This window comes from Trematomus bernacchii, unplaced genomic scaffold (genome assembly GCF_902827165.1).
Source record: "Trematomus bernacchii unplaced genomic scaffold, fTreBer1.1, whole genome shotgun sequence".
NCBI classification, from domain to species: Eukaryota; Metazoa; Chordata; class Actinopteri; order Perciformes; family Nototheniidae; genus Trematomus; species Trematomus bernacchii.
This window is the reverse complement of record NW_022987790.1, coordinates 663,275-689,976: the sequence shown is the minus strand read 5'-3', so window position 1 is coordinate 689,976 and position 26,702 is coordinate 663,275. Positions and strand designations below refer to the sequence as shown.

Sequence of the window (26,702 nt, the reverse complement as noted above, 5' to 3'; positions counted from 1 at the left end):
TCAGTCCTCTCCAAACCAACAGACTGGACGTCCATCACACGGAGGTTTCTCCCTGAAGTCTCTGCAGCTCTCTGGACACCACGCTGTCTCAATCCATCCACACTGAATATGAGAGGGGAAAAATGAAAATAATAAATGCTTTAGACAATAAGAAATATAAAAGTGAACTGTTGAGTTGCTCAGTTTTTTTAGATTGTCAATACTATTACTGTATAACTAATATCCCAGGTTAAGAGGCACCTTCAAATAAAGATTGGTCTTTAAATACATTTTGTCTTTTGAATTGTTTGTCTAAAGTCAAGGATCTAGAACTGGTACTTATAGTTTTAATGATACAGTCTGGTTATAATGCTGTTTGGAGGAGGCCTCACAGGTAAGAGCACTAACTAGCTACCATCACATGCACCTTAGCTTAATTTAAATGTATTAAACGTATAATTAAGTGATAGCAAAATATAAATAACTAATGTCATGCAAACATATTAATATTTGCTTGATTCCAGTGTTGCATTTAGCACATTGCATACAAACGTTAAGGGATTTTAAGATTCTGAAGTATTATGCTAAAAACTCAATAACTTAGATTATTATTTATCGTTTTGCTGAATAGTTTCATGTCCGCTTACCTTAGAAACGTAAAATGTGACGGCAGTGTGCTGATGGGGAAGCATGTTAGCTTAGCTTCTTAGCTTGAGCTAGCTCTGTTACTTCCCAGCTGGAGGCAGAAGGTCCCGCCTCGGCTCCGCCTCTTTGCCCTTATTTGGAGCAGGCTGGAGCAGGCGGGAGTTAGACTCAGACGTCACTGTCGAGCCGTTAGTGGCCGACTCCGCCTACTAAGGGCTTCTCGGCAACTCTGCAGAATCCTATGGGTGACGTCACGGACCCTACGTCCATTTATATATACAGTCTATGGCGCACACACACAGACGCTCCTCCGTGACGATGAGCGCTTGCGTAAAAAAATTATAATAAACACATTTAAAAAGTGGGGGGGGACACAAATGGGATTTTGAAAAGTGGGGGGGACATGTCCCCCCTGTCCCCAGTGGAAATTACGCCCATGTGTGTGTGTGTGTGTCTGTGTGTGTGTCCTCCAGTTCTTGGTTTATTGTCTCAGTGATCAACGAGTATTCTGAAACTCAAAGGTACAGTATACATATAAGTGGAATAAGAAAAACAAGCAAGATATCCATAAACAAAGCACTGTTTACTTCTGGTGTGAGTTTGTGTACCTGTGTGTGCAGTAATTCTAATTCAAGTGTTATCGTATGCGTTAGGATTTCTCTTCCTTTGAACTACTAGACCAAACCTTGCATTAGCATTTGCTCATAATTAAAAATGTTGGGAGATCTCAAACCACTACGTTGGTTTGAATAATAATTTAACAGTTGGGCTGCTTTTAAGTGCCAAGAGAACACAGGAATGAAGTTGTGAGATATTTTGATCTTGTTCTCTTTAAGTTAAGTCAAAGGCTTTGTATTAAACATGAAATATACAGCAGGTGAAACATGTATTCAGGCCTCTTTATCAGAATAAGGACATGAAAACAGAAATGCCAAATTGTAAAAAGGTGGACACTGTGACTGTTGCCATGGCAGAGTTATTCAGATAGGAGGGAAATATGGGATAGGTCTGTTTAGCTGTGCTGCAAACCATAGCGGGCACTCATTTGACTTGTGATATGTTTCCTCCTAAGTCTAGTAAGAGCAGTCTTTGTTCTTGTTGTGCTGTTTTTAGATGTTCATGTAAATGTGATGTTATCTTTCCGGGAGCCTTCTTGTGCCACACAGCGACTGACTGAGTGCTCTGTACATGGCCTGGCTGGATCAGTCCGTAATCCTACTGTATTATGTATATGTATATTTATATTTAATATTTTACTTTAAACATGATCTGTGAAGCTAGATAATTACCAGTTAAATAAGTGGTTGTTATCACTATCTTTCTTGTAGAAATCAGGCAGTAGTTTCAAATAATTCCACATCAAGTCGTTTCAAAATGTGTTTTGGTGTCCCACAGTGGCTTACAATTGGTCTTCTTTGTTTTGAGAAATTCTAATCCCAAAACTATCTTGTTTATGCACGGTTATTGCTATTTACTGATCGGAAAGTTGAGTGACATTGTCATAGTTAACATAATAATTCTTGTTACTGCCACAAAATCGTGTTTTGTGAGGTCACAGAGATTTTTGACCTTTTGACCACAATCAAAAGGTCAAAAATGTGACAGAAATGGATTCATCCTTGAGTCCAAGTGGAAGATTGTGCAAGACTTGAATGAATTCCTCACGTTCTCCTGAGATATAGCATTCACAGGAATGAAATAGCTGGATGGACAGACTCATAAGAATAGAGACAACAAAGAGATAATGTTTTTGACTTGTTGGCTGTTTCAGAATAAATCAACTATGTGACTGAAATTCAAATAATTTTGACACACTTGAAATATGGGGTGCTCAAATACAGCCAGAATGTTCTCTTAAAGCTGTTTGACATATGGTAACAAGCAATATCCGAACAAAAATATAAAAAATATAAACATTCAATAGTTATCATTAGTGCATATTTTGTAATGGTACCTTTCTTTCCGTGTGTCAGACAGTCAACAAGGAAGTGTGTTCAACTTTTTTCCCTGTTACATGTAAATGATATTCTTCCCATCAATGAATCCTATATCCACCATGATAGACATCTTTGACATCTGAATTTCAATATTCAAATGTTTGCCCAAAGGTGGCTCAAAGAGAGCAGCGACCTCGTGGATATCTGAGTCTTCACCAGCACATCGAGAGAGACGGAGAGAGAAGCAGCTGACAGGACGACTCAGGAGAAGTCAGTGTGATTCTGTTCAGTCATTTTCATATTTTGTTTATTTTTGAGAAAGATATTCTCCTTCAGAATATTTTCCAAAGGGGAGGAACATTTAATGAATCACATCTCAATCAGAAGCAATGAAATCTAAAACCCTATTATGTTCATTTATTCCCTTAAATCATTTGTTTCTCTTGAAATCAACTGGAATATTTTATGTATTTGTATTACAATCTCAATGTTTCATTTTGAATCATAAACAAACAAAAAAATAATTTTACAAAAGTTGGCACTTTACCAAGAACGCTGGACATTTATAATGAAAACAAAACATTTAGTCTGAGTCTAGTGGACATTTTTTGCCCTGAGTTTTACCTTTCAGGTTCATGTTAGGTTTTTAGAGCTTTGTGGGCGATGTATGCAGCCTGTCCCGTAGACATTACTCAGGGCTGGAAAACCCACTATTTTCCTGCTTTAAAACACGGTGGTAAATCTTAAATGTTTTATTGGAGACGATGTGTATACACAGCAATCTCACTCTCAGTTCAAATAAACAAAATATAATTTTCATTATAGTTAGTTTACCTATAATAAAGTAATGATCACACATCTTGAAATCGGGCTTATAAAAGCAACGATACACAATTTAATTAAGCTTTTATTTCAGTTTACTTCTCTGTTCCGGTTAAAGAACCCATGAAGCCTCACCCACACCTAAAACATAGTGTATGTTTCTGATTGTAGGAGTAGGCTACATGTGAATAAATAAACAAAAAAATATAGAACCACAACAATATAATGGCCTTGACAAAAAAAACATAAAAAGTCAGTGTTGTTGTACGGCACTATACTGTTATTGATTAGTTTCTAACTGGTGTTTGCATGTTTCATTCAAATAGTTCAAGGTTCAAGGCTTTTATTTGTCATACGTACATAGCTACAGTGTAGTTATGACGATGAAAATCTTAGGTCACAGGCTCCTCCAACAGTGCAACACAATAAAACTGAAAAACTGAAAACAATTCTGCAAGTAAATACAAAAAGAAAAATAGTAAATGCATGAAATAGTGCAATAAGAGTCTATATACAAGTGATTGGAATATGATATATTAGACTTTTTCATGTGCAAAATGAAAATGATATGAAAAGAAAAAAAAAAGAGAGAAAAAATTCAGGATAACGGGTTAGTGTCTCGTTATCCCGACTTTTTGTTGTTGTCCCTTTAGGGCAGGGGTGTCAAACTCAAGGCCCCCGCGACCTCATTTTATTAGGCCCGCGAGAGCTCGCAAAGAATAAACAGTTTATTATACGGCCCATAAACTACATGTCCCAAAATGCATCTCGTTTTGTGACATGCGCACTGAAGCGACTTCCTATCAGCAGCGGCACTCTGAGGCAGTGACCAGTGTGTGAGTGACACAGAGCTGAAGGAACAGAAGTTACAGCGGCACAGAGACACCAAACACGGAGCAAAGTCTGCTTCAGCAACCGAGACAAGCAACTCCAGTGAACGGCTTTTTGCTATATTCAGACGATAAATACTTATATACTTGTGTAAAGTTTGTAAAGGAAGGAGGAAAACTTCCGCGATCCCACCCCCCCCCTCTCACTCTGTTCCTCCTCAACGCCCCCCCTCACTGCTTCCTGAAATAGTGAGCGACAGGTGATAGTATAGTATACACTAGTATACACAATATTAACACAGCAGGATCTGGGACAGGGGGTTCTCAAAGTCTTGGCTTTCAGACTATTAAAATATTATTGCTGAATTCAAATAAAATATAGCCTTCTTAAATAATGCTTGATATTAAAAAACAAAACTTTATTATTCACAAAAAATTATATTACACTAAAATAGTATCTCTGTTTGATGAGATATGATGAGGCTAACTACATTTCATAAATTCATGGGATTTATGTAACAGTAAGAGAGTGAAATGTTAGTCTGAGCCCACCGTATTTTTGTGTCTACGTGCACAATATTCCTTGTTCTTGCCAAGACCTGTCACAATAAGAACTGTTTGCACAGGTGTGTTCAGGTGTGAGAACAGGACGTCAGGGGAGGAGAGTATCTGACAGAATATAAGTCACCTCACAACACCACATTCCATCAGACTTGAAGCTCCTGCTGGAAGTCAGAAGACTCTCACACAACTCTGCTGATCTACACAACTTCACCAGGTGAGGACTAACTGACAAACACAGATTTATAATAAAAACTGTACTTTTCTGTGTAAAACTACAGCTGCTAGATTAGTGTCTGCAGGGATATACTGCATTACTAAGCAGAGTTGAGAGTCAGACTCCAAGTGTTATTAACTCTCAACACTCCTACTCCTTAACAGACGTTTAAATCAGTTTCTGAAGTCTGTGTTGTTTCTTCTCAACAGGTTGGAGAAATGGCCTCAGATCACATGACCGTTGCTGCTCTGGGACGACCTTTCACCCTAGGGATGCTCTATGATGCTCGGAGTGATAAACTGGTCCCAGGTAAGACTTCACATAGTCACAAAGCTTTCATCATAATCACTGTACAACAACAATTAACCAGGCCTAACATGATTTTATTAAGTTATCTTTTGATTGTCGTCGTGCCATTTTAAATGTTGCGTGTTATGAGAGTTGTTTCTTTGTCTCTTTGTCGTGCATCTGTGCATATCGGGAATATTCTTTCACTGCTTTTGTCCGTAGATTATATTTTCTATGCATTTATTACATGGCTTAGTTGAATACTTGATTCTGATTGGTCAATAAGAACATTTCAGAGGTTATTGATACTCCATAACAAACCACTGCTTAGCAAAATAATGAGCTTTGCTGAGGAGGATCAAGGGAGAGAAAGAAAGAGGTTAAAAGACAGAGCGTTGGAAGTCAAATAAATGAACTGAAGCAGACAGACAGGAAGTAAATACTAACAGGAACACGGTATGGGCTCTGTAGTGTTTAAGGACTTGTTTGTGGAAACTGAACAGACTTGGACAGAGAACATTGATCAGAGATGCCTTCATTTTAAATTCACTTGTTGTTGTCGGAGCTCCATCAGTTAGTGCGCCGTGGAGCGGAGTTTACTTTCTTAGAGGAAGAAATACGATCATTTTCAAGTCAATAAAATCATTTAAATTAATATTGGGAGTCAAGTCGTTAGTGTGTTAGCGTGTGGGCGTGTAATAAGGGGATAATGTGCAGCGAGGCGGCATTATTCAGAGTGATCAGGGAGCCCGACGCAAAGCGGAGGGATCTTGTTCAGCGGGTCGGGTGTTGTTTTTTTACTAATGACCGCCTCGCTGCACATTATCCCTTACTTCACCTTACATGTAAGTCTCTGCCTTTAACTATTGCCTGCCCAGGGACAACAATGCCTTTCTGGCTCTCTGAGAATAAAGTCAGAATTCTGAGAAAAAGTCGAAATTGTGATATTAAAGGTGGGGTAGGTAAGTTTGAGAAACCGGCTCGAGATACACTTTTTGTTATATTCCATGGAATGCTCTTAACATCCCGATAGCAATGAATATCTGAAGTGCTTTGACAAAAAATCCATAAAAAATATCATCTGTGGAAGCTGTGGTACTGTAAAAAGCACGACCAATCATTTGAGCCGGCCCGGCTAAAATAACTGGATGGCCTACCTGCCTGTCAGCCTTCCATCTGTGCACAAACTTATCTCGTGCCCTCATTGGTCATGTGCGCGTTCGTGTGTGTTGGAGGAGGGGCTCTGTAAGGAAGTGGCAGATTTTTCCGGTTGTGTATTTTCAAATTCTAGCGCACTCGAGCCGGTTTCTCCAAAATTACCTACCCTACCTTTAAATGGAATGCTAGAGTACAGAAGACGATTTTTTATTTGGGGTCTTTTTTTGTGTTTGTACAATTAGATTTTTTATCAGAAAGTCTTTAATCTCAGAACTGAAAAAAGGAAATCACTTTAGGTTACATCTCCTCTGTACTCTAGATTTCTTAAATATCGAATGCTAGAGTAAAGAAGAGTAAAATGGACACGTGTGAAACATTTTTTGATATCTAACAAAAAGTTCATTTTTCGGTGTTGTCAGATTAAGGTCCTGCCCCATATCTCTCTCACACACACACACACACACACACACACACACACACACACACACACACACACACACACACACACACACACACACACACACACACACACACACACACACACACACACACACACACACACACACACACACACTTTGTTTATCTCCTGGCAGGATATCAAGCTGCAACCTGTAAAGCTTTGAAATTATAAGTTTTATTATAATTTTTGCCCTGAACTGATCCATAAACTGTTTTCTTTCCAATTTGTTTAGGTCCCAGATTGTGGAATGATAAAACACTAGAAGTAAAAACAACTGAAACCCCTCAGCACAGCAGTTCTTTTGAAATCTCTGCATCTGACTCCATTGAATCCAAGTCCACCATGATGGACATTGAAGCTTCTCTGAAGGCCAGTTTCCTGTGTGGACTGATAGAAGTTGAAGGATCTGCCAAATATCTGAATGATCAGAAGAAATTCAAGAATCAGAGCAGAGTGACCTGTCAGTACAAAGCTACCACCAACTTCAAGCAGTTGTCAATTGATCATGTGACCCTGGACACCGAACAGATGGAGGTTATTGAGAAGGGCTCAGCGACTCATGTAGTCACAGGCATCCTGTATGGGGCAAATGCTTTCTTTGTGTTTGACAGTGAGAAGTTAGAAGCCAGCCAGGTTCAGGAGATAGAGGGCAGCATGCAAGCTGTGATAAAGAAGATTCCTTCTTTTGATGTTGAGGGGAAAGTTGACATCAAGCTGACGGCTGCAGAGAATGACCTGACTGACAAATTCTCCTGCAAATTCTACGGAGACTTCATTCTTAAAAGCAACCCAGCAACCTTTAAAGATGCAGTGCATACCTATGTAGAACTTCCACAGCTACTGGGAACAAATGGAGAGAATTCGGTCCCAGTGACGGTCTGGCTGATGCCGCTGAAGAGTTTTGATCCCAAAGCTCCTGAGCTGATGACGGGGATCAGCATCGGACTAGTGAGGAAAGCCCAAGATGTTCTGGAAGATTTAAAGGAAATCAGAATGAGATGCAATGATTCTCTGGGAGACAAAGTGGAAGAGCACTTCCCAAAGATCCGAAAAGACCTAAGCACTTTCCAAAAACTGTGTGGTTATTATGAATCCAGCCTCCAGCGAGCCATGACAGAGACAATTCCCTCCATCCGAGAAGGAAAGGAAGATGAGAGCTCACTGGAAGAAGTCTTTGAAGCCAGGCACACGTCACCATTCAGCCATGAAAAACTAACCAAGTGGCTGGATCACAAAGAGAGAGAAATCAACGTCATCAGGTATTGTGTGGATATCATGAAGGGTGTTAAGATCGTCCCAAACCAGTCTGAACTGGACAGAGAGGTTCTTGGAAACGACGAAGTTCTGTGCTTTGTTTTCACCTCCATGGAGAGTGCTGACTCCGGCCTTGAAGCGATGGATCAATACCTAAACTCACTAAAATGCGCGAGCACTGAAGAGGAGCCATGGTACTACTCAGACGACGTCTTAATAAAGATGAGACAAAAAACCCACGATTTCATGGGCTTTATGAGAGCAGAATATCCGCCTCTTTCCTTCCTCATAGCAGCCATTGAAAATAAGAAATTCAAAGGAGCAACCCTCTACTTCTACAGGGACGGCATTCTGGTGAATCCAGACCAACAACTATTCAGTGATGTGAAGACTGGAGACTTCACATCCCTCAGTGAGGTGAAGAAGCATACCGGAAAGTAGAGATCTAAACTGGTGTAAGTAATTTTTCATGCATTTTATGTAAAATATGTTCATATATCTTTTCTCTAAAACCCTCAGAATGACTAATTAAATATTTTGTTTTGGTTTCTCCATTAGATGCCTGTGATCTCACACTGGAAGGAAACACTGCAGGCAACTTTCTTTTGGTCCATATAGTTTTCTTTCGGCTGTTAATCATTTTCTAAAGAGACTTTATTTAGATGTTTCTGTTATGATCAGGGTTAGTCTTCCTTCTGATGCTTGCAACACATTTAGGGTATATATGTGCTGACCTCTAACACCAAATAAATGACCCTATTAACCCATATTAACCTGCAAATTGCAAAAGGTGTTCCACAGGGCTCTATCCTGGGGCCCTTTCTGTTTAATCCTTGTGAAGATGATACTAAGTGACTGTTCTCTATGCTGATGACTCTGTTGTGTCCTGTTATGTGGATGCTGTTACAATTCTTCAGCACTTCCTTACTGATTGTGAAGTTTCTCTCAATAACTACAAGTTAGTTCGTAGGGCAGATCCATTGAAAATCATGTTCTTAATCACAGCCAGTATATGAATAATGGTAGTCTCATCACTCCTGAGACAAATAATAAAAGCATCTTGTTTTTTGATTTGGAAAGCAAAGTAATTTTCTAAATACAATTTGACTTTCTTCTTGAGGATCTTGAGGAAACTCTAATCCAGACAATCTTTGACATCGGGAGGCATTTGGAGTTCAGTATCTTGCTTGATGACTGCAGGCACTGGGAATCGAACCACCGTCCTACCGACTTCTGAGCCACAGATGTATCTTTATTACTTTTGTCACATGGATCGTTTATATTGTGAGTTGAATTTCACAGCGTTTATAACTTTTTTAACCTAATTATGGGTTTTATTGTCTTTGTCTTTTCTTTTCTGATGACATTGTGGATGTTGTGCTACATAAATAAAGTTTGATTCTCAAAAGGTCGTGCTTCTTTTGTTGAAGTAGAATGGTTCAATACAAATGTAAGTGCGTATATTATAGGTTTAGTATATTTTTTAGATTATAAGTAGTATATTTATATATCTTATAGAAGACTGAGCTTATTTAACTGTACTTTAATTCAAATGTATATTTCTATTTTTCCTTCATTTTACTTGCAATATTACGTCACTCAAATTAATAACAGATATGCTGTAAGCTAGCTAGCTAACGTAGCTAATAGTAATTTCAGATATACTGATTTCTGGCTTTATCTGTTGTTTTGAACATTGTATGATGAGTTGGCACCCCAGCTCAAAACATACAAAAACACACAAGAATAGAAAGTTAACATACCCATTGGAATTATATGAGAGCAGCGCTCTCTCGTCGCCGTGACAACGTGGTGATGAGATGTGGATAACTTTCCAGATAAAGACCATCCTGATACTCGAGTTGTGGTTTTCAATAAGTGAAACATTTAAAGGGGACCTATCATTCAAAATGCACTTGTGTACGTCTTGTATACATGAATATGTGTCCCCGGTGTTCCAGGGAACTCACCAAGTGTCAGAAAACACAACCCTCTCTATTTTCCTCCATACCCAAATCTCTAAAAAAGGGGCTGCAACGGATCTGATAAAAACTGATCCAGATTTGAACACTGTCCTGACGTCAGGACGGTGGCGCTACGGCTATTGGGCCAACTCCACCAATCAGGAGGAGACAGCCACGGCCATTGCCGTTCGAAAGCGCTGGAGACGCTGTAGTACATATGTCAGGCCTCTAGATGGTGCTGTTCTCACAGAATCAACCCTTGCAAACACGGGTAAAAAAGTGCAAATTGAGCGAAATGAGGCATGGCTAAAATGCATGATCTGTTTGGTATTTTGAAAAAAAAGTATAAATATGCCTTATATAGGTATGGTCCTACACTATATTATTCAAATATAGCATGATAGGTCCACTTTAACTAAAAGTAATCACTACCATTTTAACTTCTCAAGCATTTAAATCTGTCAAACTGCAGAACACCGGTGCTTTGGGAACACTCACAAATGATTTAATTCCCTATTTAAAATCAGGAGCCAAATATGAGCATTATATGTGTGTGTGTGTGTGTGTGTGTGTGTGTGTGTGTGTGTGTGTGTGTGTGTGTGTGTGTGTGTGTGTGTGTGTGTGTGTGAGAGAGATGGAGATCTTTAGGTTTAAGGAAGGCAGAGGATGCCCTCAACAGGCCGGTTAGAGAACTACAACATCTGGAGGAAAAGAAGGAAATAAATTGAATGTGTCCCTTTGAGAATACACATAAACACACAAACACACAAACACACACACATACATCCATACATTACGGCATTTCCCACACAGTGGGTAGGAGAGATACATAATCCTGCACATACACACCTTTTTTATACACGGGCTTTACACAGGCAAAATGTGTCTGATAAGAAAGATAATGTTTGTTATTTGAAAGCACAAAAAACACCACAGGCTCCACTTTTAGAGCCTCACTAGAAAAGGAAAGGAGGCTCTGGACACCTCACTCAGCCAGCCATAAATCACACTGCTCTATTCCCATTTGAAATAGTGGATCAAGTGCACACATCTATGAGCTTGTGTGTGTGTGTGTGTGTGTGTGTGTGTGTGTGTGTGTGTGTGTGTGTGTGTGTGTGTGTGTGTGTGTGTGTGTGTGTGTGTGTGTGTGTGTGTGTGTGTGTGTGAGTGTGTGTTTATTTCTAAAGGAATGTTGCCCTTCTCTCCTTCTGAGTGGAAAACCTCTCAATGACTCTGGTATTGAAGTCAGGAATGCTCCTAATGAGTTTTTTCTCGATTGACAGCATAGCCAGAGCATTCAGGCGATCCTGTGTCACCACTGCAAGCCCTGAACTGGTCATTGTCTTAGACGAGGGACAGTTCCGTCTTGAGCTTTGCCTTGTCCAGTAGAGGGTAGGCCTCCACAGTTGTTTCCAGCGCTGCTTCAGGGAATGTTCGGCTGTGTTGCTGGAACAGGTGTCCTTGCAGGAGGGTGGAGCTGATGAGGTGTTTGGTGAAGGAAAATGTCTCCTTTGCGTGACTCAGTATGGTATCACATACCTATGAAATAATGCACAATGAAAAAATCAAGACATAATAAATAACAGAATCACCTTTTCACATCTATCAGTCATGATGTCATTCGTGTCCCCTTATAAGATGTGTAACAAACAAAAGCTTTCATGTGAATGGAACCTATCAGAATAACACGACAGCTATCTGAGCATCAACAGAACAATATTACTGTTTAAAATTAAGTCACTACAATATATACATTTAATGACTATGTTTGCACTTCATTCATTCATTGTTGGGCCCTTTCTGTCCACTGTGGTTGCTTCTGGAAGCCTAAACCTTTTCTGATCTGTCTTGATCTCCTTTGAAATGTAGAGACTGTGGGACACTTTTTGCAGTTTAGGCCTTGTTAAGTGTATACAATTCAGAATGTAATAAGCAATAGGCCTTTCCATGTGGATATTTTAACTAGCCTACCTATTTATTGAATTGACAGAAAATGGGCTTTATTGTGAAATGGATCATTATTGTGATGTGAAATTACCTATATTATGAAAGGAGCTTTTGGTCATAGAACACGTTCCTATTACTGCTTACCTCTCTAGCCAACAGCTGTTGCTCTTCATGTCCAAGTGCCCTCCGTTTCTTTGTGGGCGGCTGCTGCACAGATCCACTGTTTTCACCAGAAGGAATGGAGTCCCTGATCCAAACCACGTACAATTACTCATTGTGGCAAGAATTAGGTTTGACTATTTGAAATAGTAATCAGAAATACACCTTATAAACATGATATAATATATACATTTCCAATAAGACTGTTTAAGATATTTAAATAAGTATGTGAGTTGGTTTATTGTGTTCAGCTAAATCACATTTAGGTTTCACAGATGTCCTATAATAAGCATTTCTCAGCCATTGTAAATAATGATTTACCTGATTGTTTGAATGCTGCTGGTGAACCTCTCGATGAGTCCTGTGCTGTAGACATAATGAGGTTCAGGCAGCTGATGCGCATAGCAGTGGACGTAGTGCGCACTACTGTACACATCCTTTACTTTCCGCTGAACTCCACCTTTAGCTCCCCTCATCACCGCTGCACCGTCATATGCTTGGCCGATTATTTTGCCCTGTTGTCCATCGGGAAAGATAGTGCCCAGCCTCTCCATCAACTGTGTCAGCATTCGCATTCTGAAGGGGGATGAACTCAAAAAAACGCTCTTGGACGTTGTTATGCGGGTCGATGTAGCGTAGCACAAGCACTAACTGGCAGTGGGTGGAAATGTCAGTTGTCTCATCCGCCTGAATAGCTAGATAATTAGCATTTTTTACTTCCTCCAGAATGTAATCTTTAGAAACTGACAACATGCAGTCCAAAAGTTCGTTTTGCACCATCTTTGAGGTGCCTTTGAAAACGGTAGCCGTTTTAACGTGCTCCTGCAACATGCTATCTAACGAGGCCACTAGATCAACTAAACCCCGAAAAACGCCGGGGTTGTCGGATCAGTCTCGTCGTGGCCACGCAAAGCCAGGTCAAAGACCCCACAACATTTCACACAATCAATTCTTTTCAACAAGACGTGCCTGTTCTTGTCCACTTCTTCATTGTGCTTTTTCACAGCAATCCTGTACCCTTGATCTAGCTGCGTGGCTATGTTAGCTTTGCCAAGCATGGCTAGCTTAACGGCACTTGTCATGTGTGCCTTCGTGCACTCATGCTTTTTAATTTTTTCGGACAAATGCTTCATATCATTTATCCCCGTCACAGTCCACGGGCACATAGTATCTGTCCCCGGCTGTTTGAAGAGTAAGCATGGGAAACAAAAGACAGCGTTTACCTGTTTGCATCCAGCTAGCCAGGCCTTTTTTGTGTACCAGCTACGTGAGAAGCCTCGTTGATAACTCTTGTTTTTTTCACGAGCTTGCTGTGATATAGACAAATCGGGTTGGTCCGGTCCAAGGTCTTTAACCAACAATTTCTCTCCCAAACTTCTCCTTTCGAAAGGATTGGATAACAGCTCTTGGACGGAATTGGGTGGGGACCGAGGTCCGGAGTCTCCAGAAGTGCCTGCACCAGCAGCCATCTTCATCAACTACTGTAGCGTCACCTTGGATACGAGTTCAATCAACTCACAGACTGCCTTGGGCACTGAAATTAGCGCCCTTTGACCATCAGATGTGACGACGCTGATTGGCTGAAATTATGTTTTGCCTGCATAGTTTTCAGGTCGCAACAGTCAGCAATTGGTTGGCTGCTGCTGCACTTACTTGGGCTCTTTTCTTAGCGCCCCAGACGAGAGAGGGTAATGATACACGGGCAAAGATTTCTGCGGCCAGGCAGGAAACACGTGACTTGTCAGTAATTTATGACATCGTAACATAATTTCAAACGAGATTTTATTGTAGATTATACATTTCACTGATACCAACTATATAATATTTTACCATGACGTCCACTCATCTGTAGGGGGTTCACTGTATCTAGAACCACAGCGTTAATGGGTCGGAGAACCATTTAGTGCTAATGTCGCCCACTGACATTCGCATGAACGTACAGTAAAGGTGTTGCAGGCATCACATTCAAAATTAGTGAATCATTTCAAGTTTTTTGATTTTCAAATCATTGTATTCTGTTTTTAGTTATGTTTTACACAACGTCCCAACTTCATTTAATTGGGGTTTGTATACAGTATATACATTAATGTATGTATGGAACTATTAATGTCTCTGTATTTCTTTGGAGCAGATGGTTTGGTATTTCACATTTCATCTTTAAATAAGGTCATTTCTGGAAGCATGTTATGTAAGAAGTTGGCAGAAAAGACTATCAATCAGTGTCAGGGACGCATCTACGCATTTGACAGTGAATCATAAGTTCTGGGTATTTCATAATACACTTATTTCCTTATCAATAAGACCCCCCCCTCCTGTATGGCTTATCTAGACGCACCAGGCTTCTGAGGAAAAGGGTTGCACCTTTATTCCTTAATCTCCGCAGCAGGAGGGAGCGGCTTCTAGAGCGATAACTGCTGCTGCTTCTCAACGTGGGATTTAGTTTGCTCTTGTTGGGTTTTTGTAAATATCTTTTTTTGATTTCCCCAGTTCTTTCCACCAAAGCAAGTGATGCTTAGCATGCTCATTGGGTTTAGATTCACAAAGTAATGATACGTACAGCAGTTTCCATGTTCTCATAAGGGTTTGAATGCTTTACTCCTGTGTCTTGCTGTAAAGCGACCTTGGGCCCCCTGAAAGGCGCTCTATAAATCTAAGTTATTATTATTATTATTATTATTATTATTGCTTTCAACAATTTAGCTTTCATGAAGTATTCTGGAGAGTGGTGTTCACTGTATTCTGGTTAGAGTTCCCATTCATTAACATTGTGTGCAGTTATTGTCTGGTATGAAGCGGGTAAACCTGTTGAACACCTGAGAGGTCAACATTTCCCAACTTCTCCCACTAAGGCAATGATGAAGAACTCTTAGCTTCTTGGTCGCTCTAACGTTTTAAATGGCAACCTAACATCCCATTCTAACTTTAACGTGCTTCACAGAATCAAACATTCATTCAAACTCAGAGGGACCAGAAGAAATGAGGATATAAAAAAGTCACTTTTGTTTATCAGTAAATGTTGATTTCATCATCTTCTCAAACGCTTTAAAGCCGATGCTTTACGAACAGTTGAACAATATTTCTTCATATGAACTTTCTATCGTAGTAACATATACTCAAGCATTATATATCCTGCACTTGCTCTGTCAAAACTGATGTTGAAATACAACACATATAAACATAATGGGGAAACAATAGTTGCTTATTTTGTTGAATTTATGTTCATTATTTTAGGACATAAGGTTCTTCAAGAGCCGGTTGCTTTTGCTTTGTCTTTTTTTAAACAGTATTTTAAAGCGAGTTATATTTAGAGAATACAAGAGGAGTCTTTTCTCTCATGAAAGCGGTGTGGGTTTTTCTGTTCAGGACAAGATCAGACATGCTTTATCAACATTAGAATGATGAACTATGAAATCATAGTTTAAGTGAAAGACAAAGAATATCTGTTTTGTTAAATGTATCATTTTGATTACATCTGTATATATGTATGTACACTGTGAGCCAGTTGTTGTTATTTATTGTATTCTGGAAAGCAGTGTCACATTCACTATATTCTGATTAATGGGGTAAAATCCATAGTTTTCTTGTAAGTGACTTTATATCTATTGCATTCTGGTAAATTGTATATATTGAATGGACTCCTTCTTCACCGATAAAGACAGAGGTTTCTTCTTCTTTCATGATGGATAGTGTTCACATCCCTCTCCCTCCCTACAACTTTAGGACATTCGACATATTTTGTAAGCATGGTCACATTTGGAGGCAAGTGATAGCAGTTATATGTCTGTTCAGACCATGGATGTATAGAGAGGTGCAGGAATGAGTCCTAAAACCCGGGAAAGACTTACCGCTTCCCTCGTCTCCAAGTCCAAGTTTTTTTTTAACCTGTTTGTCGTTAGAAGCCGTAAAAAAGGTCTGTGGTTAACACAAGCTGAAGAGATGATATATGTCATAAAAACAGCGCTTACTAACAAGTGAAGAAATGAAACAACCAAACATCATGACGCTAACTCGATATCTATAAAAGTATAGTATATGTATGTATGTAGTATAATAGTATAAGCTGATTTACAGATGTCTCTTATACAATGTAGGGAAAAAGTATTTTTTGGCCCAATGACCAGAGGTGGGAGAAGTACTCAGATCTTGTACTTGAGTAAAAGTAGAAGTACTCAGATCTTGTACTTGAGTAAAAGTAGAAGTACTCAGATCTTGTTCTTGAGTAAAAGTAGAAGTACTCAGATCTTGTTCTTGAGTAAAAGTAGAAGTACTCAGATCTTGTACTTGAGTAAAAGTAGAAGTACTCAGATCTTGTTCTTGAGTAAAAGTATAAGTACTCAGATCTTGTTCTTGAGTAAAAGTAGAAGTACTCAGATCTTGTACTTGAGTAAAAGTAGAAGTACTCAGATCTTGTACTTGAGTAAAAGTAGAAGTACTCAGATCTTGTACTTGAGTAAAAGTAGAAGTACTCAGATCTTGTACTTGAGTAAAAGTAGAAGTACTCAGATCTTGTACTCGAGTAAACGGTCCACAGAGGATGCAATCTCCTCCGCTCTTCACCCAGCCCTCACACACCTGGACAGTAAGGACTCATACGTTAGAATGCTATTCATAGACTTCAGCTCAGCATTCAACACCATCATCCTCCAGAAGCTTTTGCAAAAACGTACAGACCTGGGCCTCAGCCCCTCTCTCTGCAACTGGTTGCTGGACTTCCTCACAGAGAGACCACAAGCTGTACGGGTCAACAACAACACCTCAAACACCCTCATACTGAGTACGGGGGCCCCCCAAGGATGTGTGCTCTGCCCCCTTCTCTTCACCCTGCTGACCCACGACTGCAAACCCAACTTCAGCTCCAACCACATCGTGAAGTTTGCTGACGACATTACTGTGGTGGGTCTCATCAGCCACAACGATGAGACTAACTACAGGAAGGAAGTGAACCAGCTGGCCCTGTGGTACCAAAACAACAACCTCCTCCTCAACCTGGAGAAAACCAAGGAGATTGTTATTGACTGCAGGAGAACCAACTACCAACCCGCCCTCCCCCTGACCATCAACGGTGCTGCTGTGGAGCAGGTGAGCAGCACCAAATTCCTGGGTGTGACCATCACAGATGACCTCACCTGGAAAAACAACACCACCGCACTAGCGAGGAAAGCCCAGCAGCGCCTGTACTTCATCCGGAAGCTCAAGCGAGCCGGAGCATCACCACACATCATGCTCTCCTTCTACCGAGGCGCCACCGAGAGCATCCTCAGCAGCTGCATCACGCTGTGGTTCCTCAGCAGCTGCATCACCCTGTGGTTCCTCAGCAGCTGCATCACGCTGTGGTTCCTCAGCAGCTGCATCAACCTGTGGTTCCTCAGCAGCTGCATCACCCTGTGGTTCCTCAGTAGCTGCATCACCCTGTGGTTCCTCAGCAGCTGCATCACGCTGTGGTTCCTCAGCAGCTGCATCACCCTGTGGTTCCTCAGCAGCTGCATCACCCTGTGGTTCCTCAGCAGCTGCATCACCCTGTGGTCCCTCAGCGGCTGCATCACGCTGTGGTTCCTCAGCGGCTGCATCACCCTGTGGTTCCTCAGCGGCTGCATCACGCTGTGGTTCCTCAGCAGCTGCATCACCCTGTGGTTCCTCAGCAGCTGCATCACCCTGTGGTTCCTCAGCAGCTGCATCACGCTGTGGTTCCTCAGCAGCTGCATCACCCTGTGGTTCCTCAGCAGCTGCATCACCCTGTGGTTCCTCAGCAGCTGCATCACGCTGTGGTTCCTCAGCAGCTGCATCACCCTGTGGTTCCTCAGCAGCTGCATCACGCTGTGGTTCCTCAGAAGCTGCATCACCCTGTGGTTTATCAGCAGCTGCATCACCCTGTGGTTCATCAGCAGCTGCTCACCTGTTGTTCCTCAGCAGCCTGCAATCACCCTGTGGTTCCTCAGCAGCTGCATCACCCTGTGGTTCCTCAGCAGCTGCATCACCCTGTGGTTCCTCAGCAGCTGCATCACCCTGTGGTTCCTCAGCAGCTGCATCACCCTGTGGTTCCTCAGCAGCTGCATCACCCTGTGGTTCCTCAGCAGCTGCATCACGCTGTGGTTTGGAAGATGCACCACCCTGTGGTTCCTCAGCAGCTGCATCACCCTGTGGTTCCTCAGCAGCTGCATCACGCTGTGGTTCCTCAGCAGCTGCATCACGCTGTGGTTCCTCAGCAGCTGCATCACGCTGTGGTTCCTCAGCAGCTGCATCACGCTGTGGTTCCTCAGCAGCTGCATCACGCTGTGGTTCCTCAGCAGCTGCATCACGCTGTGGTTCCTCAGCAGCTGCATCACGCTGTGGTTTCTCAGCAGCTGCATCACCCTGTGGTTCCTCAGCAGCTGCATCACCCTGTGGTTCCTCAGCAGCTGCATCACGCTGTGGTTCCTCAGCAGCTGCATCACCCTGTGGTTCCTCAGCAGCTGCATCACGCTGTGGTTCCTCAGCAGCTGCATCACGCTGTGGTTTCTCAGCAGCTGCATCACCCTGTGGTTCCTCAGCAGCTGCATCACCCTGTGGTTCCTCAGCAGCTGCATCACCCTGTGGTTCCTCAGCAGATGCATCACGCTGTGGTTCCTCAGCAGCTGCATCACGCTGTGGTTTGGAAGCTGCACCACCCTGTGGTTCCTCAGCAGCTGCATCACCCTGTGGTTCCTCAGCAGCTGCATCACGCTGTGGTTCCTCAGCAGCTGCATCACGCTGTGGTTCCTCAGCAGCTGCATCACCCTGTGGTTCCTCAGCAGCTGCATCACCCTGTGGTTCCTCAGCAGCTGCATCACGCTGTGGTTCCTCAGCAGCTGCATCACCCTGTGGTTCCTCAGCAGCTGCATCACGCTGTGGTTCCTCAGCAGCTGCATCACGCTGTGGTTCCTCAGCAGCTGCATCACCCTGTGGTTCCTCAGCAGCTGCATCACCCTGTGGTTCCTCAGCAGCTGCATCACGCTGTGGTTCCTCAGCAGCTGCATCACCCTGTGGTTCCTCAGCAGCTGCATCACCCTGTGGTTCCTCAGCAGCTGCATCACCCTGTGGTTCCTCAGCAGCTGCATCACCCTGTGGTTCCTCAGTAGCTGCATCACCCTGTGGTTCCTCAGCAGCTGCATCACCCTGTGGTTCCTCAGCAGCTGCATCACGCTGTGGTTCCTCAGCAGCTGCATCACCTTGTGGTTCCTCAGCAGCTGCATCACGCTGTGGTTCCTCAGCAGCTGCATCACCCTGTGGTTCCTCAGCAGCTGCATCACCCTGTGGTTCCTCAGTAGCTGCGTCACCCTGTGGTTCCTCAGCAGCTGCATCACCCTGTGGTTCCTCAGCAGCTGCATCACGCTGTGGTTCCTCAGCAGCTGCATCACCTTGTGGTTCCTCAGCAGCTGCATCACGCTGTGGTTCCTCAGCAGCTGCATCACCCTGTGGTTCCTCAGCAGCTGCATCACGCTGTGGTTCCTCAGCAGCTGCATCACCCTGTGGTTCCTCAGCAGCTGCATCACCCTGTGGTTCCTCAGCAGCTGCATCACGCTGTGGTTCCTCAGTAGCTGCATCACGCTGTGGTTTGGAAGCTGCACCACCCTGTGGTTCCTCAGCAGCTGCATCACGCTGTGGTTCCTCAGCAGCTGCATCACGCTGTGGTTCCTCAGTAGCTGCATCACCCTGTGTTTCCTCAGTAGCTGCATCACCCTGTGGTTCCTCAGCAGCTGCATCACGCTGTGGTTCCTCAGCAGCTGCATCACGCTGTGGTTCCTCAGCAGCTGCATCACCCTGTGGTTCCTCAGTAGCTGCATCACCCTGTGGTTCCTCAGCAGCTGCATCACCCTGTGGTTCCTCAGCAGCTGCATCACCCTGTGGTTCCTCAGCAGCTGCATCACGCTGTGGTTCCTCAGTAGCTGCATCACCCTGTGGTTCCTCAGTAGCTGCATCACCCTGTGGTTCCTCAGCAGCTGCATCACCCTGTGGTTCCTCAGTAGCTGCATCACCCTGTGGTTCCTCAGTAGCTGCATCACCCTGTGGTTCCTCAGCAGCTGCATCACCCTGTGGTTCCTCAGCAGCTGCATCACGCTGTGGTTCCTCAGTAGCTGCATCACCCTGTGGTTCCTCAGTAGCTGCATCACCCTGTGGTTCCTCAGCAGCTGCATCACGCTGTGGTTCCTCAGCAGCTGCATCACCCTGTGGTTCCTCAGCAGCTGCATCCCGCTGTGGTTCCTCAGCAGCTGCATCACCCTGTGGTTCCTCAGCAGCTGCATCACCCTGTGGTTCCTCAGCAGCTGCATCAACCTGTGGTTCCTCAGCAGCTGCATCACCCTGTGGTTCCTCAGTAGCTGCATCACCCTGTGGTTCCTCAGCAGCTGCATCACGCTGTGGTTCCTCAGCAGCTGCATCACCCTGTGGTTCCTCAGCAGCTGCATCACCCTGTGGTTCCTCAGCAGCTGCATCACCCTGTGGTCCCTCAGCAGCTGCATCACGCTGTGGTTCCTCAGCGGCTGCATCACCCTGTGGTTCCTCAGCGGCTGCATCACGCTGTGGTTCCTCAGCAGCTGCATCACCCTGTGGTTCCTCAGCAGCTGCATCACCCTGTGGTTCCTCAGCAGCTGCATCACGCTGTGGTTCCTCAGCAGCTGCATCACCCTGTGGTTCCTCAGCAGCTGCATCACCCTGTGGTTCCTCAGCAGCTGCATCACGCTGTGGTTCCTCAGCAGCTGCATCACCCTGTGGTTCCTCAGCAGCTGCATCACGCTGTGGTTCCTCAGAAGCTGCATCACCCTGTGGTTTATCAGCAGCTGCATCACCCTGTGGTTCATCAGCAGCTGCATCACCCTGTGGTTCCTCAGCAGCTGCATCACCCTGTGGTTCCTCAGCAGCTGCATCACCCTGTGGTTCCTCAGCAGCTGCATCACCCTGTGGTTCCTCAGCAGCTGCATCACCCTGTGGTTCCTCAGCAGCTGCATCACCCTGTGGTTCCTCAGCAGCTGCATCACCCTGTGGTTCCTCAGCAGCTGCATCACGCTGTGGTTTGGAAGATGCACCACCCTGTGGTTCCTCAGCAGCTGCATCACCCTGTGGTTCCTCAGCAGCTGCATCACGCTGTGGTTCCTCAGCAGCTGCATCACGCTGTGGTTCCTCAGCAGCTGCATCACGCTGTGGTTCCTCAGCAGCTGCATCACGCTGTGGTTCCTCAGCAGCTGCATCACGCTGTGGTTCCTCAGCAGCTGCATCACGCTGTGGTTCCTCAGCAGCTGCATCACGCTGTGGTTTCTCAGCAGCTGCATCACCCTGTGGTTCCTCAGCAGCTGCATCACCCTGTGGTTCCTCAGCAGCTGCATCACGCTGTGGTTCCTCAGCAGCTGCATCACCCTGTGGTTCCTCAGCAGCTGCATCACGCTGTGGTTCCTCAGCAGCTGCATCACGCTGTGGTTTCTCAGCAGCTGCATCACCCTGTGGTTCCTCAGCAGCTGCATCACCCTGTGGTTCCTCAGCAGCTGCATCACCCTGTGGTTCCTCAGCAGATGCATCACGCTGTGGTTCCTCAGCAGCTGCATCACGCTGTGGTTTGGAAGCTGCACCACCCTGTGGTTCCTCAGCAGCTGCATCACCCTGTGGTTCCTCAGCAGCTGCATCACGCTGTGGTTCCTCAGCAGCTGCATCACGCTGTGGTTCCTCAGCAGCTGCATCACCCTGTGGTTCCTCAGCAGCTGCATCACCCTGTGGTTCCTCAGCAGCTGCATCACGCTGTGGTTCCTCAGCAGCTGCATCACCCTGTGGTTCCTCAGCAGCTGCATCACGCTGTGGTTCCTCAGCAGCTGCATCACGCTGTGGTTCCTCAGCAGCTGCATCACCCTGTGGTTCCTCAGCAGCTGCATCACCCTGTGGTTCCTCAGCAGCTGCATCACGCTGTGGTTCCTCAGCAGCTGCATCACCCTGTGGTTCCTCAGCAGCTGCATCACCCTGTGGTTCCTCAGCAGCTGCATCACCCTGTGGTTCCTCAGCAGCTGCATCACCCTGTGGTTCCTCAGTAGCTGCATCACCCTGTGGTTCCTCAGCAGCTGCATCACCCTGTGGTTCCTCAGCAGCTGCATCACGCTGTGGTTCCTCAGCAGCTGCATCACCTTGTGGTTCCTCAGCAGCTGCATCACGCTGTGGTTCCTCAGCAGCTGCATCACCCTGTGGTTCCTCAGCAGCTGCATCACCCTGTGGTTCCTCAGTAGCTGCGTCACCCTGTGGTTCCTCAGCAGCTGCATCACCCTGTGGTTCCTCAGCAGCTGCATCACGCTGTGGTTCCTCAGCAGCTGCATCACCTTGTGGTTCCTCAGCAGCTGCATCACGCTGTGGTTCCTCAGCAGCTGCATCACCCTGTGGTTCCTCAGCAGCTGCATCACGCTGTGGTTCCTCAGCAGCTGCATCACCCTGTGGTTCCTCAGCAGCTGCATCACCCTGTGGTTCCTCAGCAGCTGCATCACGCTGTGGTTCCTCAGTAGCTGCATCACGCTGTGGTTTGGAAGCTGCACCACCCTGTGGTTCCTCAGCAGCTGCATCACGCTGTGGTTCCTCAGCAGCTGCATCACGCTGTGGTTCCTCAGTAGCTGCATCACCCTGTGTTTCCTCAGTAGCTGCATCACCCTGTGGTTCCTCAGCAGCTGCATCACGCTGTGGTTCCTCAGCAGCTGCATCACGCTGTGGTTCCTCAGCAGCTGCATCACCCTGTGGTTCCTCAGTAGCTGCATCACCCTGTGGTTCCTCAGCAGCTGCATCACCCTGTGGTTCCTCAGCAGCTGCATCACCCTGTGGTTCCTCAGCAGCTGCATCACCCTGTGGTTCCTCAGCAGCTGCATCACGCTGTGGTTCCTCAGTAGCTGCATCACCCTGTGGTTCCTCAGCAGCTGCATCACCCTGTGGTTCCTCAGTAGCTGCATCACCCTGTGGTTCCTCAGTAGCTGCATCACCCTGTGGTTCCTCAGCAGCTGCATCACCCTGTGGTTCCTCAGTAGCTGCATCACCCTGTGGTTCCTCAGTAGCTGCATCACCCTGTGGTTCCTCAGCAGCTGCATCACCCTGTGGTTCCTCAGCAGCTGCATCACGCTGTGGTTCCTCAGTAGCTGCATCACCCTGTGGTTCCTCAGTAGCTGCATCACCCTGTGGTTCCTCAGCAGCTGCATCACGCTGTGGTTCCTCAGCAGCTGCATCACCCTGTGGTTCCTCAGCAGCTGCATCCCGCTGTGGTTCCTCAGCAGCTGCATCACCCTGTGGTTCCTCAGCAGCTGCATCACCCTGTGGTTCCTCAGCAGCTGCATCACCCTGTGGTTCCTCAGCAGCTGCATCACGCTGTGGTTCCTCAGCAGCTGCATCACGCTGTGGTTCCTCAGCAGCTGCATCACCCTGTGGTTCCTCAGCAGCTGCATCACGCTGTGGTTCCTCAGCAGCTGCATCACGCTGTGGTTTGGAAGCTGTGCCGCCTCCAACCGCAAGAGCCTGCAGCGCATTGTGAACTCTGCCCAGAGGATCATCGGTGCCTCACTCCCATCACTACAGGACATCTATAACACCTGCATCACCCGTAAAGCACTCAGCATTGTGGGTGACTCCACCCACCCCTCCAACAGCCTCTTCAGCCTCCTGCCTTCAGGGAGAGGGTTCCACAGCCTCCGCTCGAGCTCCACCAGGCTGAGGAACAGCTTCCTCCACCAGGCGGTCAGGATGCTGAACTCTCTCCCCTCCCTCCCCTCTTCCTCCTCTCCCTCCCTCTGACAACTCTCCCTTCTCTCCCCTGACCTCTCCACCCTGCCTCCCACCTTTCCCCCCTGCCCCAAATGGACCTGGACTTTAACCCCCCCCCCGACACACACACACACACACACACACACACACACACACACACACACACACACACACACACCACACACACACACACACACACACACACACACACACACAAACACAACCTTCCCTGATCCAGCACCAGTCACTTTTCTTCTCATCTCCGCTGCTACTGCACTGTAACTGTACTTCAAACATCTTTTTGCTCTAAGGAATACTTGCACTAATGTCAAATTCATATTTCTGTTGATTGTGTTTTTTGTTGTAAATATATTTATTACCTAGTACTTATTACTACTTATTACTTAGGTTTGTATCCCCCTTTTATCCAGGCCCTTTTTGTATCTTGTTATATGTATATATGTCACACTGTGGGACTGAGAGAAACGGTATTTCTAATTTTCAGTATGTATAACACATGTGGAATTCTTGACAATGAAGTTGACTTTGACTTTGACTGGACTAAAGGGCCAAAGCATCACACTTCAAGTGCACCTCCACACAATATATTTCAATGCTATTCGGTAATATGATTTCCTTCATCCCTGTATAACTCTCTCATTGTCCCATACATCCCCGTTGCCATCAAGTAAGGAAAGAAACTCCGTACATCAAACTGCTTAATACTGTTGTTCTTCTGGGGGTTTTATCGGCTCGGTATTCCCCTCCCGGATGATACTCCCGCACAACGGGGTCTAATCACCAAACACCATTACATTCATCTGTGTATTTCTTGGCAATAAATATATATTGTTACATCAAAAACATGTCTCTACTGAATGGAATTGGAATCAGGGTTTGTATATATAAATGATTGTATGTATGGAACTATTAACAGAGCTTTCCCTGTATTTCTGTGGAGCAGATGGCTTGGTATTACACATTTCACCTTTAAATTAGGTTGTTTTCATTTCTGGAAGCATGTTATGTAAGAAGTCTGCAGAGAAGTCAAACAAATCAGTGTCAGGGAAGTGTCTCTGCATTCCTAGGTACAAGGGACTTTTAGTTTTCCTGTTTATCACAACCGGAAAGTGTTATCTTGCCAAGGCCTGTCACAATAAGAACTGTTTGGACAGATGTGTTTAGATGTGTGATAGGAGGTTCTTATGGAATCGGTGTGGGCTGGGTTTTTCTGTTTAGGACAAGGCTAAGACATGCTTTATCAGCATTAGAATGATGAAATATGAAATAACAGTATAAGTAAAATACAACGAATATCTGTTTTAAATTTGGAATTGTTATTATGTTGGGAATATCCTATCCATTATTTCAGCATTTGTTTATTTCCTTCTTTGTGCAGAACTCATAGCTCATGAAAAAAAAATGCAGAACTTGTTTTTTTTGAGAGAATCACTGCTAACGGAATTTCTCTAAACAATGACTAGATTTTATTTGCATAAACTTCACCTGTCCTCAATAAACAGAAGTATTGTAGACATCTTTTAGCAGTTACTCTGAAACTTAATTACAACACCGGAAACTATTCAACTATTCTGGTTATATTGCTGTCTGCACAGCCAGGTACAGGACGTTACAGGTGAGTTTCCTCACTGTCCTTCTTTGTTTTATGTCTTTGTTCACTTCCTCCTTCCTTGTTCCCTGAGTTTGTTTTTGACCTTGGATTTAATGTCTTTTTAATTTAATGTTTAGATAAAAAACGAGGGAACACGTTAATCATCCAACTCACAAGTATATCATTGCTTTGAGAAAAAATAAGGGAAGATATAGTCATTTGTTAAGAAGTCCGCAGAAAAGACTATCAATCAGTGTCAGGGAGTGTCTCTGCATTCATAGGTACAAGGGACATTTAGTTTTTCTGTTGATCACATCAGGAAGGTGTTTTCTTGCTAAGGCCTGTCACAGTAAGAACTGGTTGGACAGGTGTGTTCAGGTGTGAGAACAGGACGTCAGGGGAGGAGAGTATCTGACAGAATATAAGTCACCTCACAACACCACATTTCATCAGACTTGAAGCTCCTGCTGGAAGTCAGAAGACCCTCACACAACTCTGCTGATCTACACAACTTCACCAGGTGAGGACTAACTGACGAACACAGATTTATAATAAAAACTGTACTTTTCTGTGTAAAACTACAGCTGCTGGATTAGTGTCTGCAGGGAAAGACTGCATTACTAAGCAAAGTTGAGAGTCAGACTCCAAGTGTTATTAACTCTCAACACTCCTACTCCTGAACAGACGTTTAAATCAGTTTCTGAAGTCTGTGTTGTTTCTTCTCAACAGGTTGGAGAAATGGCCTCAGATCACATGAAAGTTGCTGCTCTGGGACGACCTTTCACCCTAGGGATGCTCTATGATGCTCGGAAAGATGAACTGGTCCCAGGTAAGACTTCACATAGTCACAAAACTTTCATCATAGTCACTGTACAACAACAATTCCCCAGAGGCCTGTACTACGAAGCCGGATTTTCGCTTAGCGAGCTAACTTCAGGGAAAACTCGGGCTTTCCGGTCCTACGACGCTGGTTCTCTTTTTAGCGGGCTAGATCTCCATGGTAACTTATGCTGAGCGGCTAACCTGCTCGGGAGGAGGTTAGGTTGCAGGCTAAGAGATCAACTCAGTGAAAGCACCGCCTGCTGACCAATCAGAGCTCAGTGTGCAGAGTTTAAAGCGATCAATTCATATTACAGGATAGAGGA

At 44.6% G+C, this 26,702-nt stretch overlaps 2 protein-coding genes across 3 annotated transcripts in view; both read left to right on the top strand.

Moving 5' to 3' along the window:
* The first annotated feature begins 2,732 nt into the window (after positions 1 to 2,732).
* On the top strand, positions 2,733 to 9,559 carry LOC117497629 (neoverrucotoxin subunit beta-like). 2 transcript variants are annotated; one of them, XM_034149614.1, is made up of 5 exons: positions 2,733 to 2,831; positions 4,840 to 4,991; positions 5,201 to 5,300; positions 7,130 to 8,606; positions 8,710 to 9,559. In XM_034149614.1, exons 3-4 carry the CDS (start codon positions 5,210 to 5,212, stop codon positions 8,590 to 8,592), a joined length of 1,554 nt encoding a protein of 517 aa, XP_034005505.1. In that variant the 5' UTR covers positions 2,733 to 2,831; positions 4,840 to 4,991; positions 5,201 to 5,209; the 3' UTR covers positions 8,593 to 8,606; positions 8,710 to 9,559. The 2 variants fall into 2 exon arrangements, with proteins under 2 accessions (XP_034005505.1, XP_034005506.1); XM_034149615.1 differs by lacking the exon at positions 2,733 to 2,831 and having other exon boundaries at positions 4,828 to 4,991.
* A 16,408-nt stretch (positions 9,560 to 25,967) lies between these two features.
* The window catches only part of LOC117497630 (stonustoxin subunit beta-like), a 6,719-nt gene continuing 5,984 nt past the window's right edge, over positions 25,968 to 26,702 (top strand). The window contains exons 1-2 of the mRNA XM_034149616.1: positions 25,968 to 26,077; positions 26,287 to 26,386. Coding sequence (XP_034005507.1) covers positions 26,296 to 26,386 — 91 coding nt within the window. The 5' untranslated portion in view covers positions 25,968 to 26,077; positions 26,287 to 26,295. The remainder of the gene's footprint in view (positions 26,078 to 26,286; positions 26,387 to 26,702) is intronic.

Excerpts from the sequence above, each read along its gene's own strand:
- LOC117497629 (XM_034149614.1), top strand. The coding sequence starts at position 5,210 with ATGGCCTCAGATCACATGACCGTTGCTGCTCTGGGACGACCTTTCACC. Across the intron at positions 5,301-7,129 it reads GAGTGATAAACTGGTCCCAG|GTCCCAGATTGTGGAATGAT; the intron begins GTAAGACTTCAC and ends CAATTTGTTTAG.